The following is a 22,218-nucleotide window of genomic DNA, read 5'->3' as shown; positions in this document are numbered from 1 at the left end:
ACTCCTAATATATCTAGATTGACCCTTTGCATTTCCTGTTTCAGATTTTCTAGCTTCTCTACCACGTTCAGTCTTCTGACATTCAAGGACCCGACTCGTAGAACGTTGTCTTTTCGTTAGTTATTCAAACTTTCGCTCATGGTCACCTCGCCATTGACAGTCCCCTCTCGGAGACCCGAATGGGGACTATTCCGGAATCTTTTGCCAATTGATACTAGTTATCTATCCTGAATGCAGTGGTTTCGAGTGCCTTCTGTACATACATGTCGTTGATCATTGCTGATTCTTCTCCCTGTAGGGGCAGTTTCCCACCCCAAGAACAAGAAAGTGCCCTGAACCTCTTTGCGCTTCTCCGCCCTCTTTCACAAGGCCGTTGGAAGACTCCATATGCCGGAAGTACTCGGCAGCCTATGCTGAATAATAACAAGAATTGAAGCAGTGGCTGATTTCGAAACCGGGACCGAGACCGTTTTGCTTACTAATCAACGATGCTACCCCTCGACCGCGGGTGCTGTCCGACTACAAATGGAAATTAACCTCCTCCCTTCCCAATTAAATTTCAAGCTTCGCTGTTAATCGAACATATGTCAGTCTTGTCATTCAAATAAATTAGTCGGAATAATAGGCAAAATCGAGCGTATATAAGAGTGATGCGAACAGTCACTAGTTCGATCGATTGAAGAATGAGTAACAGAATTTTTGAAAAATATTGATTGACAGAGAACCTTGTTACAACGCTTCAGCAAAAGTCCTGCAGAAATTATGCATATTGTTCTCCTACATATTTATCCCGTAGAGATCGCGCAGATAAAATTATACAGCACAACCATTCTTCAAACGTTCCGTCCTTGAATGAAACAGCAAGAACTATTAATGCATGACACAATAAAAAATATCCTCTGCCTCCCATTACACAATAATTTGCAGAGCATGAATGTAGCTGTAACTAACAAATTGGCAAATAAAAGAAAAAACTGAAATTAGAAGTTTGTGGACACCACAGAAATTTTACCAAGTTAACTGTTTTATTTTGGTCGCAAAGACGTATTTGTATATCGTTTATTATACAAAATTCCATTATTACCACCGATAACTGTGTACAGTGGGAAACAAAACGACACTGACTCAGTTTGAAAGTTCATCGAACGCTAATAGAGAGTGCCGAAGTCATAGTGGGAAACTCCTGCCGCTAGGCAACGCTTAGGCATCAATCTCGACTAGTACCGTAACACTGACGGAATGCAAGGTGAACTTCTTACAACAGCTCTGATAGCATTCAGATACTTGGGGGTGTTGAACACATTAACGTGTGCTGTAACGACCTCAAACTACCTAAATGCAAAATAAAAATTTAAACTTTTACTTAAGTATCCTGTAGTTTTAATATTGACACCGATACTGACTGATCGGTGAAGCAACTCCCACGTCCCTAAACCTAGTTACAGAAATGCGAGTAAGCATCATTGACACACACTGATGTGACAGTCATACCTCCTAATATCGTGTCAGACCTCCTTTTGCTCGGCGTAGTGCTGCAACCCGACTTAGCATGGACTCAACAAGTCGTTGGTAGTACCCTGCAGAAATCACAGCTATGCTGCCTCTATACGCGTCCATAATTGCGAAAGTCTTGCCGGTGCAGGATGATGTTCACGAACTGAGCTTTAAATTATGCCCCATAAATGTTCGATGGAAATATGTTGGGCAATCTCAGTGACCAAATCATTCGCTCGAATTGTCCAAAATGTCCGTCAAACCAATTGGAAACAATTGTGGCCTGGTGATATGTGCATTGTCATCCACGAAACTTCCATAGTTGTTTGGGAACATGAAGTCGATGAATGGTTGCAGAAGGCCTCCATGTCCTTCAAACCAATTGGGAACAATTGTTGCCTGGTGACATGTGCATTGTCATCCACAAAACTTCCATCGTTGTTTGAGAACATGAAGTCGATGAATGGTTGCAGATGACCTCCAAGTAGGCGAACATAACCATTTCCAGTCGATGGTCGGTTCAGTAGGACCTGAGGACCCCGTCCATTCCATGTAAACACAGCCCACACCATATGAAGCCTCTACCATCTTGCATAGTACCTTGTTGACAACTTGTGTCCATGGCTTCGTGGGCTCTGAGCCGTACTCGAACCCCACCATCAGTTCTCACCAACTGAAATCGGCCCTCGTCTGACCAGGCTACGGTTTTACGCTCGAATAGGACACATCATACATGTTCACGAGCCCAGGAGAAACACTGCAGGCAATGTCGTGCTGCTAGCAAAGACACTCACATTGGTCGACTGCTGTCATAGCCCATTAACGCCAAATTTAGCCGCACTGCCTTAATGGCTGCGTTCGTCGTATGTCCCACATTGATTTCTGCTGTTATTTCACAAGTGTTGCTTGTCTGTTAGCAACGGCAACTCAACACAAACCCTGGTACACTCGGTTGTTAAGTGAATGTCATCGACCACTGCGTTGTTCGTGGTCAGAGGTAACATCTGAAAATTAGTATTCTCGGCACAATCTTGACACTGTGGATCTCTGAATACCGAATTCCGTAACGATTGCTGGAATGAAATGTCCCATGTGTCTAGGTCGAACTACTATTCCATGATCAAGGTCTGTTTATTCCGGTCATGTGGTCATAATCACAATGGAAAGCTTTTCACAAGAATCACTTGAGTACAAATCACCGCTCCATCAATGCACTGCCCTTTTATATCTTGTGTGTGATAATACTGCCACCTGTATATGTGCACATAGTTATCTCATGACTATTTGTCACCTCAGTGTATCCTTTCAGTATTCTGGCCCTTGGCAGCTGAACCTTCCTGGTTAGCAAGGAAAAAAAATGGTTGAAATTTCCCTGAGCACTATGGGACTTAAATTCTGAGGTCATCAGTCCCCTAGAACTTAGAACTACTTAAACCTAACTAGCCTAAGGACATCACACACATCCATGCCCAAGGCAGGATTCGAACCTGCGACCGTAGCAGTTGCGCGGCTCCAGACTGTAGCGCCTAGAACCGCTCGGCCACTCTGGCCGGCCCTGCTTAGCACACAAATATCCTATTAAATTCACTTAATTTTTTTGGTACCTATTATATAATCAGAGTGATTTTCACCCATCGTGTGACGTAAGGGTATTGATTTATTGAGTCCAGGAAAGTTTTTGCACATGGAAATTGCTATTAATGTAGTGGCACCACCGTTTAAGATATGGAAAGTTAATTTTGTGCAATATTATGAACACAAGTTACAGCCAGTTGCGGTCCGGATTGCAGTGAGTTACACATACCGATAGATGCGAAGTAGAATAGAGGCCACAGGGCTATCAAATTGCTGAAAGAGTATTCTTAGCGGTTTTGCATGTCACAAATCACAGGCAGAAGGGGCCCACTCGCCAACCTAGTGTGTTTTGAGTAAATGACACGAAGCAGAACATACCGGAAAACAGAGGAGCTCAGCTGCATATAAACAGGTGCAGCTTTCTAACGAGATTCATTCAAGCGTGGCAGCTGTGCTGGACGGTGGGGCATGACACACCACCAACTACACACAGCAGTAGATGGGGCTCACAGCGTTCCAGTCCACAGTGGGTCACTGGTTCGACCCTCTGACGCCGACGAGGTGTCCGTAGCCAGCCAGCGGCGGGCCACTCCACAACTCACTACTGCCAGCAGTCGTCCTGGCTTCTATCATACGCCGGAGGCATCCAGAGGCGAGGGCCACAGATTCGGACGTCGGATCGTGGGCGCTCGTTGTCGCCGCAGTCTCAGCCACACTGGCGAGAAGGACGCAGCCGGCCGCCTGCGGCTCGCACTGAGCAATGCTGAGTCAGCAGGGACGCAGAGCACTGAGTCGACTGCTGGCACCCTGACAATGACGCAACTCTGTTGGCTTACAAGGCCGACACACAGTGCGTGCATGGGTCTGAGGCAGCCATTCTGCACCAAGTCGTTTCACAGACAGTGAAGTGGTGACCTCAGCATTGCAGGACCCAGTGATGCAGATCAAGAGGAATGGGGACACTGTAGCTGGAAACAATAAATCACTTGGAAAGCTCGGACGAGTCTTAATACGGTGCCTTCTTCCTCTTCCCGCTACATTTGATCATCCTGAAACATTCGGTGGCAGAAGTCGCCACTACATTTGGTGTCAGAATAGCGGATGTCGTCTGTCCAGTATGACATTTGAGCCCATCGCCTGCATTACATTCACAATATGTGGTGAGTTTTGACCAGTTTTCTTTTGAGTATAGGACGTTTTCTTGCCTTTGTGTGTTTTTGAGTATGGCTCATGGCAGGCAAGTTTAGTTGTTTTACATAGTCATATTATTTTTTTCTCAGAATAAGTGTTAGTGTATTTGGGGCAGTAAGATTTATTATTTCTTTCGTGCATTTAATAACTTTTGTATTGGTTTCAGTATGATGTTACCGAGTATGATGATACTGAGGTGTAGGGAGTCAGGTTATTCTTGTACTTAAATGTTTTGATTCGGGACTAACTGGGAACGAAAGCAGCACAATGGCAGAGTCAGGGACGTGAGGTGTGTCGGTACCAGAAGCGGTACGGATTTTGTTGGAAAAAGTAGCACAACTGACAGCAGACAATATTCAATTGAGGAATGAATTAACATCTAGAAGTGAGCAGGAAACCGCATCTGATCAGTCGTTATTGCCTAGGGTGCAGGAGATTGATCCGGATGCTGCAAGTTTGATTATTCTGTTTTCTGCCAAGGCATCTGAGGATGTGCATTCGTTTGTGGAGGACTTGGAGACTTCACTGGTGATGAATGGTTGGTCTGATGAGCAGTTGCTACATATAGCCAAGATTGGATTAATGTGTGAAGCGAAAACATATGTAAGGTGTTCTGAGGCCTTAAGGAAGATAGGACAGTTTAAGAAGTTGAAGGAAGGGCTTTCACAAAGATACAATAAACAGAATAGCGCTCGGTACTTTAGAGAGAGGTTAAGTACAATGTCAAAGAGACAGGGCGAGATGATGGAGAAATTTGCGGACTACTTACTTGTTGGGTCAGAGCGATGAAGCGAATAGTGTTGTGTTGCAAGAGGCCCAGCAAAGGGCACTTGATGTATTTTTGAGAGGGTTACCGGTGCATATGTCACGAAAAGTGCGTGAAGGGTCTCCGTAAGATTAGTATTCGGCCAGTCAGCTGGCAATTCAATGTGAGGAAATAGACGTGGCAACAGGGGTATGCGAGAGGCAAACAGTGTTTACAGCAGGTGTGAAATGTTTTAAGTGTGGTCATATGGGATATGTGCAGAGGCAATGTACCCATTCACCGAGGAATAAAGGAAGGGGTGGAAATCGGCAGCGGGGAGGATGGAGAAATGGAGACATGCCAAAATTGACCTTGGACAACGAACTGTTGAACTTGCTGGAATGTTATATGAGCTACGGGCAACTGTTGTCAGTGCAAAGCTGTCACTAGGGGCGTTCAACGTAATGAAGAAACCAATTTAACCACGTACATTAGCATTAAGGCTTAATTCGCAGGAGTGTGTGTCTGGTGGCACCGGGAAGTCACTTTGGGTAAGTGTGGAGTCAAATCTACCTGTGTGTACAGTATGTGTTATTGAACCATTGCAGGATAATGAAGTTTTGGGTCCATTGGGTTGTTTTGTGAAAGGTAATGTTGTACTCATACAGGAGGGGAACGACGGGTGAGTAGTTCCCGTGAACGTGGATAATTTTAGCGCTGTAGACGCGAATTTGAGGAAAGAAGTTTTAGTGGCAAATTTGGATGTGCCAGATGATGAAGACTGGTGTTCTAGAGGTAGACGAATCGATCAACCACTAACTGCCGATAGAACTGCATTGTGTGACAAAATTAAGCATTTCAAAGGAGTAGGAAGAGAGCTTGTGGAAGAATTATTGTGGGAATGTAAGGATTTGTTTTTTCCACAAGGTCCGTTACCATCAACTCCATTAGTTCAACATAGGATACCAACAGGGAATGAAGCACCTGTTTACCGTAAACCATACAGAATACCGAGGTATTTGCAGCCGATTGTGGAGGATTTCATTGATCAGCAGCTTGCGGATGGTATTATAGATCATAGTAATAGTTGCTGGGGAGCAGGCATTGTCGTTGTACCTAAAAAAATCTATGGATGGAACTAAGAAATACAGGTTCTGTTGTCACTACCGACACCTCAGTAGTAAGACAATAACGGACGCATAGCCCATTCCAAACATATCAGGGACTTTGGATCCCTTAGGACAGTGCCAGTAATTTTCTAGGATGGGTTTGACAAGTGGTTATCATCAGTTAGAGGTGGCTCCAGAGGATCGTCCAAAAACTGCTTCCACTACACGTGGAGGCTTTTACCAATACACTAGAATTCCATTCGGTTTTAAAAACGCTCCGGCAATGTTTCAGAGGTTGCTAGACAGTGTCTTTAGTGGCTTGAAACCACGGCAGTGTTTTGTCTATTTGGATGACATTATAGTGTTTTCAAGTAGTATGGAGCAACATAGACAACGGTTTAGGGAAGTCTTTATGAGGTTGAGAGAAGCTCGTTTGACGTTGAGCCTGGAGAAACGTCGTTATGCATTAGAAGAAGTGAAATATTTGGGTCATATTATCAGTAAGGACCGAGTGCGAAGAGATCCGAGGTTGGTACAGGCTGTAAGGGATTTTCGGGAACCGAAAACAGTTAAGGAATTGCAGTCATTCGTCGGAATTTGCAATTTCTATCAAAAGATCGTGAAGGGTTTTGCAGATTTAGCACAGCCTTTGACGCGATTGTTACGGAAGGGTCTGAAATTTGAGTGGAAAGAAGAGAGTCAGAAAGCGTTTGACAAACTGAAAGAAGTGTTAACATTAAGTACGGTTCTTGTGTTTCCAGATTTTGAAAAGGAGTATACTAGCATGCGATGCATCGAATCAAGCATTTGAGTGTGTCCACAGTCAGGAAATTGATGGGAAAGAACATCCTGTAGCCTATGCGTCTAGGCAGTTGAATGCAGCAGAAAGGAGTTACTCAACAACAGAGAGGGAGATGCTTAACGTAATCTATGGAATCACATATTTTAAATGTCATTTATATGGGAGAAGATTTCGGGTAGTGACAGATCATGCTGCGTTGAAGTGGTTGTTGGGGTTGAAGGATCCGTCCACTAGACTCGCTAGATGGGCTGTGAGGCTTAGTGAATTCGACTACGAGGTGGTGCACAAGCCTGGGAAGAAGCACGGTAATGCGGATGCACTAAGTAGGAAGGTGGCAAAAGTAGAAGTCATAGGTTATGACCTAGCAGTATGGCAAGAATTACAGGACGCAGACAACGAATGTAAATTGTATCAAACACAGCCACAATTTAATATGTACGATGGTCTTCTGTGCAGGGAAACGAAGTTAGGCCAAGGGTAGTAGTGCCAGCGAAACTGAGAGATGAGGTTTTAAAGGAAGCACATGATCCCGTGTTATCTGGTCATGGAGGGTGTAGAGCGGTGAATAGGAGAGTGGCGGAGAGGTATTGGTGGAGAGGTAGGAACGTAGATGTGGATCAATATGCCAAGAATTGTATACCATGTGCTCAGAAAGCAGATTTGAGTCGGAAACAGATACAGCTACAACGACTACCGGAAGCGACATGTCCATTTTCTTTGTTGCGGATTGATGTCTTAGGACCTTTCAGGTGAACACCATCGGGGAACAGATTCGTTCTCACAATAATAAACTACACTCCTGGAAATTGAAATAAGAACACCGTGAATTCATTGTCCCAGGAAGGGGAAACTTTATTGACACATTCCTGGGGTCAGATACATCACATGATCACACTGACAGAACCACAGGCACATAGACACAGGCAACAGAGCATGCACAATGTCGGCACTAGTACAATGTATATCCACCTTTCGCAGCAATGCAGGATGCTATTCACCCATGGAGACGATCGTAGAGATGCTGGATGTAGTCCTGTGGAACGGCTTGCCATGCCATTTCCACCTGGCGCCTCAGTTGGACCAGCGTTCGTGCTGGACGTGCAGACCGCGTGAGATGACGCTTCATCCAGTCCCAAACATGCTCAATGGGGGACAGATCCGGAGATCTTGCTGGCCAGGGTAGTTGACTTACACCTTCTAGAGCACGTTGGGTGGCACGGGATACATGCGGACGTGCATTGTCCTGTTGGAACAGCAAGTTCCCTTGCCGGTCTAGGAATGGTAGAACGATGGGTTCGATGACGGTTTGGATGTACCGTGCACTATTCAGTGTCCCCGCGACGATCACCAGTGGTGTACGGCCAGTGTAGGAGATCGCTCCCCACACCATGATGCCGGGTGTTGGCCCTGTGTGCCTCGGTCGTATGCAGTCCTGATTGTAGCGCTCACCTGCACGGCGCCAAACACGCATACGACCATCATTGGCACCAAGGCAGAAGCCGACTCTCATCGCTGAAGACGACACGTCTCCATTCGTCCCTCCATTCACGTCTGTCGCGACACCACTGGAGGCGGGCTGCACGATGTTGGGGCGTGAGCGGAAGACGGCCTAACGGTGTGCAGGACCGTAGCCCAGATTCATGGAGACGGTTGCGAATGGTCCTCGCCGATACCCCAGGAGCAACAGTGCCCCTAATTTGCTGGGAGTGGCGGTGCGGTCCCCTAAGGCACTGCGTAGGATCCTACGGTCTTGGCGTGCATCCGTGCGTCGCTGCGGTCCGGTCCCAGGTCGACGGGCACGTGCACCTTCCGCCGACCACTGGCGACAACATCGATGTACTGTGGAGACCTCACGCCCCACGTGTTGAGCAATTCGGCGGTACGTCCACCCGGCCTCCCGCATGCCCACTATACGCCCTCGCTCAAAGTCCGTCAACTGCACATACGGTTCACGTCCACGCTGTCGCGGCATGCTACCAGTGTTAAAGACTGCGATGGAGCTCCGTATGCCACGGCAAACTGGCTGACACTGACGGCGGCGGTGCACAAATGCTGCGCAGCTAGCGCCATTCGACGGCCAACACCGCGGTTCCTGGTGTGTCCGCTGTGCCGTGCGTGTGATCATTGCTTGTACAGCCCTCTCGTAGTGTCCGGAGCAAGTATGGTGGGTCTGACACACCGGTGTCAATGTGTTCTTTTTTCCATTTCCAGGAGTGTATTTTTCAAGGTATGTGAAGATGGTGGCTATGCCAAATCAACAAGCAGCAATGGTCGCGCAAGCGTTACTAAACAATTGGATTTTGAAGTTTGGTGCACCGAAGACAATAATTACTGATCAAGAGACCAAGTTCATGTCAGATTTAATGAAGGAGCTGTATAAATTGTTGAACGTAAAGAAGTTGAGGACGAGCGCGTTGCATCCACAGGCCAACGGAAATACAGAACGGGTACGAAGAACAATCGGGAAGATGCTGAGTTTTTATGTTGATTCTCATCACAATCGGTGGGACGAGTATTTAAAGCATATTGTATGCGTATACAACGCAAGTCCATACAAATACAGGTTTGTCACCATATGAGGTAGTGTATGGGCGAAAAATTCTGTCACCGTTTGATTTGGTGAGGCTACAGAAAGGAAGAACCGGTGAATCTGTGCGTCAATTCGATAGGACGATTCGGGATGTTTGGAAGCGGGTACAAAAGGCGAATACAAAGGCTTTGGAAAGGCAGGAAGATGCAGTAAATCAGAAAGGAAGTTTACTGCAGTACAGAGTGGGGCAAAGGGTAATGCTGTCCAGCCCCTATACACAAAAAGGGAAAAACGAAGAAGTTGCTCACGAGGTATCAATTGCCATACAAAGTTGTTGAAACCACATCCCCCGTTAATGTTAAGCTTCAGCTGGGCGGTTACGGCCATTTAAGGGTTATCCGGATGTGATTCCAGGCGTGTCACAGGCAGGAAAGAGGAAGAAAAATGGAGTGAAGAGAGGTGCTAAGCACTGAGAAAACCAGGAAGATAGAGTACAGCATGAAGTAACGTATGCTTTGCTATCCAGAAAGCAATACAGTATTTGTAGCTTTCTTTGTTTTCGTGTCATGTATCATTGGGTTTGCGTAGATTAATTAGGCATCGTATTTTCATATTTTGTATGTGTTTTCGAGTATTGTAAGCCTGCTAGGGACAACAGTCTTTCTGAAGAGGGAGGAAGGGCGATGGTGATCCCTGTCCTCAGGTCACTGAAAAGAGGAGCGTTGAGCAAGTTTGTGGTAGTGAAAACTAAAGAGGTATTGCTGATCTCGGCAACTAGAGACTGGTACGGCGAGATGGCAAGGGAGGAATTACAAAGCTGCCATAGAGGGAAGGTAACGGTATGTCCAGCTAGGGTAGTAAGTACCAATCCGGACACAGGCATGGTGCAGTTATTTTTAGCCGGGGGAAAGGAACAGACTGTCCAATGGACATCTTGGAGCCAAAATTGAGCTTGCAGTGGATTGGGATACATTGGATCTTCTCCACCTACGAGAATATGGTAGCAGTAGCAAGTTGTTTTGAGTGGGGAGTATTTGCAGAAGCGAAACGTATAGAGCTCGAGGGGAGCAGAATTTTAATCAATGGAACTAAGTGTAACATAATAGGACCAACCTTTAACCTACCAGCGTCAATTTCAGGAGTCACCCAACTGTATGTTACGCAGCCACAGCTGTACTGGTCAGAAGCCACTTTAGAGATTTTGCCAAGGCAGAATCTGACCTTGTTAAATCAAACTCTAGAGCCAGGTCTGTTGAGATCCATAAACTAGTTCATTTGAGAGCAAGAGGGGTGCATATCAGCCGAACAGCTTGTGCAACATGTCGCTCAGTACAGGGAAAGGCAATGGCAAATAACGGTCATTTTGAGCACCTCTGTGCCAAGTGTCATCGCAGCCTTAACTTTATTACGTGTTTTCTTTCTGATCAGGCGCAGATCTAATTCCAAGAGGGAACCAAGGGTAGTCCAAGTCCCAGTGGAATGGATACCGAAGGCGTGAGACGATTAAATAAGGGGTTGATCGTGCAGTGGTCGTCCAATAAGGAATTTTTACTTTTTGTTTCATGTCATGGTTTTAAAGGGCACTAGGACACATTTAAGTTTCCTAATAGTAAGGAAATATAAGTGCCGACCCAAACAAGTTAAGAGCTAGTTGGGTATCGACCCGGGAACTGGGTCTTTCCCAAGAGGGGAATAATGTAGTGGCACCACCGTTTAAGATCGAGAAAGTCACTTGTGTGCAATATCCTGAGCACAAGTTACAGCCAGGTGCAGGCTGGATTGCAGTGAGTTACGCATACCAACAATTGCGAAGTAGAAAGAGGCCACAGGGCCATCACATTGCTGAAAGACTATACGTAATGGATTTGCATGTTGCAGATCACAGGCAGAAGGGGCCCAGTGGCCAACCTAGCATGTTATGAGTATCTGACGTGAAGTGGTGCATTGGCGTAACAGAGGTGCACAGCCACATATAAACTGGTGCATGTTTCTAACAAGATGGATTCAAGTGTGGCATCTCTCCTGGATGGTGGAGCGTGTCACACCACCAGCTACACGCAGCAGTAGATGGGACTCCAGCGTTCCAGTCCACAGTGAGTCGCTGGTTCGATCCTCTGAGGCCAACGAGGTGTCCGTAGGCAGCCAGCGGCAGGCCACTCCACAGCTCGCTACTGCGGGCAGTAGTCCTGGCTTCTAACATACGCTGGAGGCATCCCGAGGCGAGGGCTCCAGATTCGGATGCTGGATCGCGGGCGCTCGTCGTCTCCGCAATCTCAGCCACACTGGCGAGAAGGACACAGCTGGTCACCGCGGCTTACACTGAGCAGCGCTGAGTCATTAGGGACGCCGACCCCTGAGCCCACTGCCGGCATCCTGACGATGCCACAACTCTGCTGGCGTACAAGGCCAGCACACAGTGTGTGCACTGGTCAGAGGCAGCCATTCTGCGCCAAGCCGTATCACTGACAGAGAAGTGGTGACCTCAGCATTGCGGGACCCAGTGATACAGATCGAGAAGAAGGGGGGCACTGCAGTTGGGAACAATAAATCACTTGGAAAGCTGGGACGAGTCTTAAATAGTGTCTTCTACCTCTTCCCACTACATTTCTTCATCCTGATACATATGGTGGCAGAAGTTGCCACTACATTAGTATCGTATTTTACATTGAGATTTATCTGTTCTGGCCCTTAATGTAGCAATAAGAGAAAAACGAACACTTCAGTTCTTTACTAGCTGTACATAATGTGGTCACCTTTAAAGTGAATGCGGCATTGCCTAGTGGCACCAGTTTTGCTAGGCTTTTAGCTGTCTTTTGACAAGGCTAGAAGTAGCCAGATCGAAAATCAATAAGAAAATCCCAAGAAATCTTCTCCATCAAAAGTACTCTCGCTAATTTAAGTACCCCATAGCGTAAGGGTGACAACCTAATGACACTGCACGATTGATAACGATTCGTTCTGCATTTTTCAACATAAGCTTTGGAAACTGAATTCACAGTTTTATTTGTGTAATGCCACATTTTTATTTTACTTGAGTATTACACATGAGAGCAAGTAAACATAGGCTGTTTAGAAGTCCAAAATGAGTAACATCATACTAACTTGTGTTGGAAATGGAAATGCCGTGTGTCTAGGGCCTCCTGTCAGGTAGGCCGTTCACCTGGTGCAAGTCTTTGGAGTTGACGCCACTTCGGCGACTTGCGTGTCGATAGCGATGAAATTACGATGATAAGGACAATACAACATCCAGGCCCTGAGCGGAGAAAATCTCCGACCTAGCCGGGAATCGAGCCCAGGTCGTTAGGTATGACATTCCGTCACGCTGACTACTCAGCTACCAGGGGCGGACAATTTGTGTTTAAATAGGCACACTTGTTTTACAGATACTTTACGGTTTATTAAAACAGACTTTCTTCCTAAGTTTATAGTGGTAGGTTGTATTTCAGTTGCGTTAGTACGAGGGTTGTAACTTAAATAGTGGCAACTATTTATTCACAACCGATGCAAAAGGGTTACATGTTTGCACCTGTTACTGTCCCTCAAAGTAGTCACCAGCGTTCTGTAGAACCCGTTGCCAACGATATGGAAGGCGTAGTATACCGTTGGCAGAACCTGTTCTGTTGATGGTGCGAATGGAGCGGTCTAACATTATGGTGATTCTCGTGTACGACTGTGATGGTGTTATCCTAAGGCATTGCGTTCCTCCACAGCAGACCGTCAATGCACAATATTACTGTTCGTTTTCGGAGCATCACCTGCGACGAGCTTTGCGAAAGAAGCAGCTTCACTTTCTGCGCAACCCAGCCATCATTTTTCACGACAATGCGAAGGCGCATACAGCGCAAACTGTGGTTGCTCTGTTTGGTCGAAGGGACTGGGAAGTACTGTACCATCCACCATACTCCTCGGACTCAAGTCCTTGTGACTTTGATTTGATTCCGAAGATGAAGGAGTCACTTTGTGGCCTTCGCTTCAGAGCTGTTCCAGAGATTCGACAGGCAGTAGATCGCTCCATTCGCACCATCAACAGAACAGGCTCTGCTAACGATATACCACGACTTCAACATCGCTGGCAACGGGTTCTACACAGTGCTGGTGACCACTTTGAAGGACAGTAACAGGTGCAAACATGTAACTCTTTTGTATCGGTTGTGAATAAATAATTGCCACTATTTAAGTTCCAACCCTCGTACATTGCGTAGTTTAACAGTAGTTACCATTATTTTATTGAACCCAACACTAAACATCTGAATGAAATTATCAGCAATATAGGATGTCCGATGAGGAACTGTCAATATTCAGGTACCTGACAGGGACGTTCATTCACAGCAAAAAAGTTTAGTAATCATGGTCTCTACAATGCATAACCTTAAGAGCTGTGAGTACTTCTTCTCTTCGATACTTCAAAACATACGTCCTCTACTGCAAGCTCTTTGGTTTCCATATTCTGAGAGGTAGTAGTATGCACTAAAACAAGTAAAAATGTCCGGTAAACGTGGACTCTAAAGTGTAAACCTTACGAGCTATGGGGAGTTGTTCACTACTGTCGAACACATCTTTCTACGAAACAAGTGCTCACAGCTCTTAAGGTTCACTAGACTATTTCTGTTGTATTGGTCCACATTAACTCCTAAAAAAATATATAAAACAAAGAGCTTGCAATACAAGAGATCTGTTTCACAGTATCGAAGATGAAGAAGTGCTCATAACTTTCAAGGTATGCGTCTTAGAAGCCACATTTACTAAACTTATTTGCTTCAAATGTTCCTTCCTGTCACATCCCTGAATATCGACCATTCCTCCTGTGACGCCCTATATATTATTTCACATTATCTAAAACAGTCTGAGAATACTCAGGTAGTTTACCCACTCCACGCCTATAGAAACCTAATGGTTGTGAGCTAAAGATGTGATCAGGGTTTGAATCGTATTTTCGTCCGAAAGGGATTTTCTTGATGATTACTTTATAAGGAGCGGGCAAGGTAAACATTTGAGGCCATAAGATCAGAAGAATAATTGCGTGAGGGATGACTTTGTGATATTAGCTGAGTGAATTATCGCGTAGTAGTAACACATGCTGCAGTTTTGTCGGTCGGTTTTCTTACACTGTGATCGAAAGGTGTCTTAGTTGTTTTTTTGATAGGGTTCAGCCGTTAATTTCTTCTTAAGAATTAAAAAAAAACGCACCAGTAACAATACTACATAGGAACGCTCAATGAGCGAACTGATTATGTTTCAGTAAATATGCAATAGTATTCATCCGTTTGGTTTTGTTCCTTTGAATCAGAGGATTCACTACACCTAAATCAGACATCCAAATCTTGCCTACTGAATATAAATGTCACACGACGGTTACATGGTCGCAGTTCATCGCGTATGTCAGGCATTTGCCAAGACTTGCTGAATGTTGAAAACCATTCGTAAGAACGGTCTTCCTTAACACAAACCCTCACAGAATACAAAGGATTCGAGCTGCCACCGCTGCCTTCAAATCTCTAATAAACCCAACCCGAACAATACGTCACAAATGTTAGACTTTTTCTCACTTGCGACTCTGTTTCACAACGTTTACACAATGTTCATAACATAAGTATGTGAAACCCTACACGTAACTGCAAGATAAGTACTAGAAATTCAGACAAGAAAGCGACAGTTAGGAAATACACCCACAGCGCCGCGCCGCAGTCATCTGGTCGGGTGGCAGTTGACGTGAGGCGGTGGGTGACGTGTTTTCGGTTGCCGCACTGCAGGGCGAGGGAATTCCGGAGCGTATACTGTTCTGATCTTGACGCAGCCCGAGCTGTTTTATGGTATTTCTTAAAGTGGGTTAGGGAGATCAGTGAAATATTTTTAAGGTTCCTTCAGAATGTTCACTTCAGCAGGCAGTGGTTTAAGAAACAAGGGAGTGCATGGGGCCTGTTCTCGTGATTTCCTGTCTACATTTCGCTACGTTTAGCACTGGACCACAAGCTCATACAGCATGGTAATTAGGCAGCTCGTAAGTTTCATAATTTTAAGGTCGTGAGTTCGATCCTCACCCGGGGCATTTAAGGCGGTCGGTGTGGCCAAGCGGCTCTAGGCGCTTCAGTCTGAAACCGCGCGACCGCTAAGGTCGCAGGTTCGAATCCTACCTCAGACATGGATGTGTGTGATGTCCTTAGGTTAGTTAGGTTTAAGTAGTTCTAAGTTCTAGGGGACTGATGACCTCAGATGTTAAGTGCCATAGTTCTCAGAGCCATTTGAACCATTTGAGCGTAGTAACAGCACGAAAAGAAGCCAACAATTCCTCCAGACTCTTGTTGATTCTACCGTGTTGCCAAATCGTGCATATGGCTGGACTTAAAATCCTGAGTGTTGACCATTGTTATTGGCCGCCTTAAGTGATTGCTCGGTCTTCATCTATGAAGCGGCCAGCCTGCGACCAGGATTTATTACTGACGTGACAAGTCATGACACACCTCCTAACGTCGTGTAGGACCTTCTTTTGCCCGGTTTAGAAAAGCAGCGCAACGTGGCATGGACTCGACAAGTCGTTGGAAGTACCCTGCAGATATTTGAGCCATGCTACCGCTATAGCCGTCCATAACCGCGAAAGTCTTGCCTGTCCTGTATTTTGTGCACGAACAGATCTTTCGATTATGTTCCATAAATGTCCGATGGGATTCATGTCGGACGATCTGAGTGGCCAAATCATTTGCTCTAATTGTCCACAGTGTTCTGCAAACCAGCTGTGAACAGTTCTGACCCAGTAACATGGCCCATTGTCATCCATCGTTCTTTGGAAACATGAAGTCCATGAATGGCTGCAAATGGTCCCCAAGTAGCCGGACAGAACCATTTCGAGTCAATGATCGATTCATTTGGATCAGAGTGTAGTGTTGGCAGAAGAGCCAACACTGTGTTTCTAGGGGAGGCCGAAATGCACGCGTTTAATTACACGCTGACTGGCGTGCGGTCTGGAACAGGACAATATCTTGAAAATTGCAAATAAAGTACGTAGATGATGTAATACTTAACTTTAATCCACAATTGTAGAACATCTCTCTTGATGATACATGCTTCATATAATAAATATCAATTGAATACGGCGCCTTGCTAGGTCGTAGCAAATGACGTAGCTGAAGGCTATGCTAACTATCGTCTCGGCAAATGAGAGCGTAGTTGTCAGTGAACCTTTCCTTGCAAAGTCGGCTGTACAACTGGGGCGAGTGCCAGGACGTCTCTCTAGACCTGCCGTGTGGTGGCGATCGGTCTGCTATCACTGAAAATGGCGACACGCGGGTCCGACGTATACTAATGGACCGCGGCCGATTTAAAGGCTACCACCTGGCAAGTGTGGTGTCTGGCGGTGACACCACACAGAGGACCCCGTCCATTCCATGTAAACGTATCGCATACCATTACGGAGCCACGCCCAGCTTGTGCTTGTCTATCGGCACTGACAACTCTACGCAAACGCCGCTACTCTGGGTCGTTAAGTGAAGGCCGTCGGCCACTGCGTTGTCCGTGGTGGGAGGTGATATCTAATGTCCCATGCGTCTAGTTCCAACTACCATTCGGAGTTCAAAGTCTGTTAATTGCCATCGTGCGGCCATAATCACGTCGGAAACGTTTTCACATGAATCAGCTGAGTACAAATGACAGTTTCATCAACGCACTGCCCCTTTATATCTTGTGTACGTGATACTGCCGCCATCTGTATATGTGCATATCGCCATCCCACGACTTTTGTCACCTCAACGTATCTAAGACTGTGCATTGTTACTTTCAATTTGTTTTCTGTCAATTTAACGTTATTATCTGAAATTTTGACGCGTAAACGTCTGTTCGGCCGTCAGTCGAACTTTATTGTGTAACAAAATACCGTCAGAACTGAATCGCTGATAACTAAGAAACTACCAATGTGTAAACAGTAGTTGAGCCCACATACGTCTCACTATTTGTCGCTTAGTATTTCCTTTGCCTGCGACGTCATAGTATAAGTGTAGACTCTCGCGCGTGATTATTACGAATTAGCTTTATGTAATGTTGGAAAGTGGTGTAGCGTGGAAACGCTTTTAGATAAGAAATCGATTCTGGTGTCATAGCGAAAAGCCTGCGGAACGCTACTAGATACCAAAATGAGACAATGATATTAGTGAAATAAGTATTAAATTGAAAATTATGAACTAATTAAAGCTGTCGTTTCAAATGACTCAGAACTACAAAAGTTAGAGGAAAGCTGTCGTCGAATGGAATCCAAAAAGCCTAAAAAGGACAATGCCGAGCGAATGCAAGAGCTACAGCAGCGTCAAAAAGAAAAATAATAAACGGTGCAGAGCGATTACTTAGTTGGCCAGTCTGGCATACAGCGGCCAGTGACAGTTCATACTTCTTATTTATCTATTCCTCAATCATGTTACTGCTTTGTGTAACCACTGTATTAAAGATATTGATCATAAAATTACATATTAATACGACACTCTTGTTATTATTTTATCCCGACGTATTCACGAAAAAACTATGCCACGAACCCGAACTGCACACACAGAAATTAATTTATTTCTGAAATCAAATTTCGTGAAGCAAAAGGATGGTTTAGAGACATTCTTTGAACCCTATAACTCCGACTTACTGTGGTGTCGTTGATTGACGTTGTCCCATTTTCACAACTTACACTTTAAGACAACCCCCAAAATCTATCGAAGTTTGTCAGTAACCAGCTTGTTACACCCTGCATACCTGTGAAGATGACTTCCTACAGACTTCAATTAGATTTGAAGTGTAGTTGTATATTTGGCGACGTGTTTTCGATTATCATTGACCGTGGTAGCAAATCATGTGTGGCACGCAAGCGACTATCACTTCGTGACAGACGTTCTACACTCATGCTCATAAATTAAGGATAATGCTGATACATGATGAAACAACGCTCTGGTGGGCGGTTTGCGGGTTTAAATCACCTCGGGGTATGACCATGCGGTGAATCTGACCTGCGGTCGTCGCAAGGTGGCGCTGGCAGCAGTCCACATACGCGGGGGTGTGTTGGTGCATGTCAGAGTAAGGTGCAGCGAGTAAGTGTGCAGACGTTTTCAAACGTGCTAATGGTTACTGTGTGTTGAAAATGGCTCAAAGAACACATATTGGCGACGTTATGAGGGGTAGAATACTAGGGCGACTGGAGGCTGGGCATAGCATGGACCCTCCGTGTGCCACAAAGTGTGATCTCACGATTATGGCAACGATTCCAGCAGACAGGAAACGTGTCCAGGCGCTGCAGTACGGGACGTCCACGGTGTACAACACCACAAGAAGACCGATATCTCACCATGAGTGCCCGCAGACGTCCACGAAGTACTGCAGGTAGCCTTGCTCGGGACCTTACCGCAGCTACTGGAACAGTTGTCTCCGTACACACTGTCTACAGACGACTGAACAGACATGGTTTATTCGCCAGGAGACCTGCAAGGTGCATTCCACTGACACCTGCTCATAGGAGAGCCCGTAAGGCCTGGTGTCAAGAACACAGTAATGGTCATTGGAACAGTGGTCCCAGTTTATGTTCACAGACAAGCCCAGGTATAGTCTGAACAGTGATTCTCGCTGGGTTTTCATCTGGCGTGAACCAGGAACCAGATACCAACCCCTCAATGTCCTTCTAGGCGCGCAGTCCGGATCCGTGCGACTGCTACGGTCGCAGGTTCGAATCCTGCCTCGGGCATGGATGTATGTGATGTCCTTAGGTTAGTTAGGTTTAAGTAGTTCTAAGTTCTAGGGGACTGATGACCAAAGCTTATAAGTCCCATAGTGCTCAGAGCCATTTGAACCATTTGAACCTTAATGTCCTTCAAAGGGACCTGTATGAAGGTCGTGGTTTCATGGTGTGGGGTGGGATTGTGATTGGTGCACGTACACCCCTGCATATCTTTGACAGAGGAACTGTAACAGGTCAGGTGTATCGGGACGTCATTTTGCACCAGTATGTCCGCCTTTTCAGGTGTGCAGTGAGTCCCACTTTCCTCCTGATGGATGATAACGCAATGCCTCACCGAGCTGCCATCGTGGAGGAGTACCTGGAAACAGAAGATATCAGGCGAATGGAATGGCCTGCCCTTCTCCAGACCTAAACCCCATCGAGCACGTCTGGGATGCTCTCGTCGACATATCGCTGCACATCTACAACCCCTACGCCACTTCAGGAGCTCCGACAGGCACTGGTGCAAGAATGGGAGGCTATACCCCAGCAGCTGCTCGACCACCTGGTCCAGAGTATGCCAACCCATTGTGCGGTCTGTGTACGTGTGCATGGTGATCATATCCCATATTGATGTCGGGGTACACGCATAGGAGACAGTGGCGTTTTGTAGAACATGTGTTTCGGGACGGTTTTCTCAACTTATCACCAATACTGTGGACTTACAGATCTGTGTCGTGTGTGTTCCCTATGTGCCTGTGGTATTAGCACCAGTTCTGTGTAATACCACGTTGTGTGGCACCACATTCTGCAATTATCCTTAATTTATGAGCATGTGTGTAGTTGCTAATCTGTTGCAAAGTAATACCTCCAAATCAGATTTATCACCGTATTGCGCCTACGCTAAACAAATGCTTCTTTTGTTCCCTTTCCAGGAAGTTCTATCGGCACTGCTGTGACCTTCCCACTGTGTGGTATGCTGATCCACTATCTGAACTGGCAGTCGGTGTTCTATGTGACCAGCGTCATTGGGATCGCTTGGTTCGTCTTCTGGTGGTGGTTAGTGTTCGACAGCCCCGCTCAACACCCAACCATAACGCAAAAGGAGCTCGCCTATATACGAAGTTCGCTTGGAGACTCTGTCTCTGAGAGGAAGGTGAGAATTACATTGAGTTTTGTGTCCGATGTCACGCATTTCTTTCTTTGTGGCACTTTTACTGTCAAATACAGAATTTTTACTGGAAATTGACGTTCATAAGTTCAAGTATTCTACCTGCCATTTTCGGGTTACTTGTTCTGTAGCTTGGTAACTCAAAACGAGAGACTGGACTTGTATCTTATAGATTGTCCTCTTCCATAGAAATTTTCCATGCTCGATGGCCAATCGTTAATTCAGCGTTTGCCGCCGACGGTGAGAGGAACTCTTATCATCACCGACCACACTCAGTTTTCACCAGACTCTTCTGGCCTATAGACTGCATTTACAGGGACTTGCCCTCATCGGTGCTTGCAATGCTAGTGGACAAATACCACATGAGCTCCAATACACTAATATGTCTCCTGTAGCCGGCCGGAGTGGCCGAGCGGTTCTAGGCGCTACAGTCTGGAACCGCGCGACTGCTACGGTCGCAGGTTTGAATCCTGCCTCGGGCATGGGTGTGTGTGATGTCCTTAGGTTAGTTAGGTTTAAGTAGTTCTAAGTTCTAGGGGACTGATGACCTCAGAAGTTAAGTCCCATAGTGCTCAGAGCCATTTTTTTGTCTCCTGTACAGATAATCAAAAGAGAGGAACCCACATACGGGAAAACCGCACTTGAGAGGTTTCCCGGTCAAGGACGGGCATAAAGTTTTTTTTAAATTTAATGTAGTAAAATAGTAGGAATGCAGACATCTAAGAGTGGTGAATGACCGAACCCAACTTCAGCAGGAACAGAGACAATTTTATTGCGTCACAAACAATTTACACAAGGCACACTCTTGTAAACTGCATTCGCTGAAACTTTATAATTACTGAAATGTAAAGGCACCGAATATACGAGGGTTGTCCAGAAAGTAAGTTCCGATCGGTCGCGTAATGGACATCACAGTGAAAACCCAATGAAGCTTTGCACAGATTTGCTGGCTAGTGTCTCTAGTATGACCGTCGATCACATCAAGACGCTCTTTTCAGTTGTGAGCGCACTGTGAGCGAGTAAAGGTGCCTAGAACAACGATGTCTCCCGCCACATAGGAGGGCCTGCAGAAAGGCTTCGCCTTAATGAATGCAGCCCACCTAACACAACTGTCACGTACTTCCTTCTTCATGGCAATTCTCAGCCGCACTCTGCAGGGGCAGTGAAGATGCTCCTGCAGCCTTTTCGATGGGAAGTGTTCGTTCACCCACAACACAGCCATAGTTTCCTCGTCCTGAGTATCATCTCTGTTCACATGAAACGCTGGCTACGCAGACAACAAATGGGCGCAGGCTCCGCGTTATAGACCAGCGTAGAGAATTATCGGAATGCACAGGCGGTTGCCTTCTATGAAGATGGTGTTGGAGATATGGTATAACGCTCCGACAAGTGTCTAAGTCGAAGCGGCGACTATGTAGGGACGTATCTGGAAATTGTAGCTAACTCTTGCAAATAAAATGTTTATGATTTTCACTGTGGTTCCATTTAGCGACCGATCGGAACTTACTTTCTGGATAACCCTCATAGTTTAATGACACCGGTAAGCAACTAGATCCACAATAAATTAAAGGCGCCATTTAACAAACTCTGTGTTGTTGTTGTTGTGGTCTTCAGTTCAGACTGGTTTGCAGCCTCTTCATTTCCGAATAACTACTGCAACCTATGTCCTTCTGAATCTGCTTATTGTATTTATCTCCGAGTCTCCCTCTACTATTTTTACACCCTCCGCCCCCCACTTCCCTCCAGTACTAATCCCTTAGAGTCTCGGGATGTGTCCTATTAATCGATCGCTTCTTCTAGCCAAGTTATGCTACAATTTTCTTTCCTCCGTATTTCTATTCATTACTTCCTCATTAGTTACCCGTTCTATTCTTCTAATCTTAAGCATTCTTTTGTAGCATCACATTTCTAAAACATGCAATCTCTTC

General features: G+C 45.8%; 1 protein-coding gene across 1 annotated transcript in view; it reads left to right on the top strand.

Moving 5' to 3' along the window:
• The window catches only part of LOC126456550 (sialin-like), a 98,499-nt gene extending 77,906 nt beyond the window's left edge, over positions 1 to 20,593 (top strand). The window contains exons 4-5 of the mRNA XM_050092297.1: positions 20,055 to 20,275; positions 20,480 to 20,593. Coding sequence (XP_049948254.1) covers positions 20,055 to 20,275; positions 20,480 to 20,593 — 335 coding nt within the window. The remainder of the gene's footprint in view (positions 1 to 20,054; positions 20,276 to 20,479) is intronic.
• Positions 20,594 to 22,218: the final 1,625 nt, after the last annotated feature.

Source organism: Schistocerca serialis, chromosome 2 (assembly GCF_023864345.2).
Source record: "Schistocerca serialis cubense isolate TAMUIC-IGC-003099 chromosome 2, iqSchSeri2.2, whole genome shotgun sequence".
NCBI classification, from domain to species: domain Eukaryota; kingdom Metazoa; phylum Arthropoda; class Insecta; order Orthoptera; family Acrididae; genus Schistocerca; species Schistocerca serialis.
Note: the sequence above shows the minus strand (reverse complement) of the source record. Positions and strands in the feature narration are given on the sequence as shown.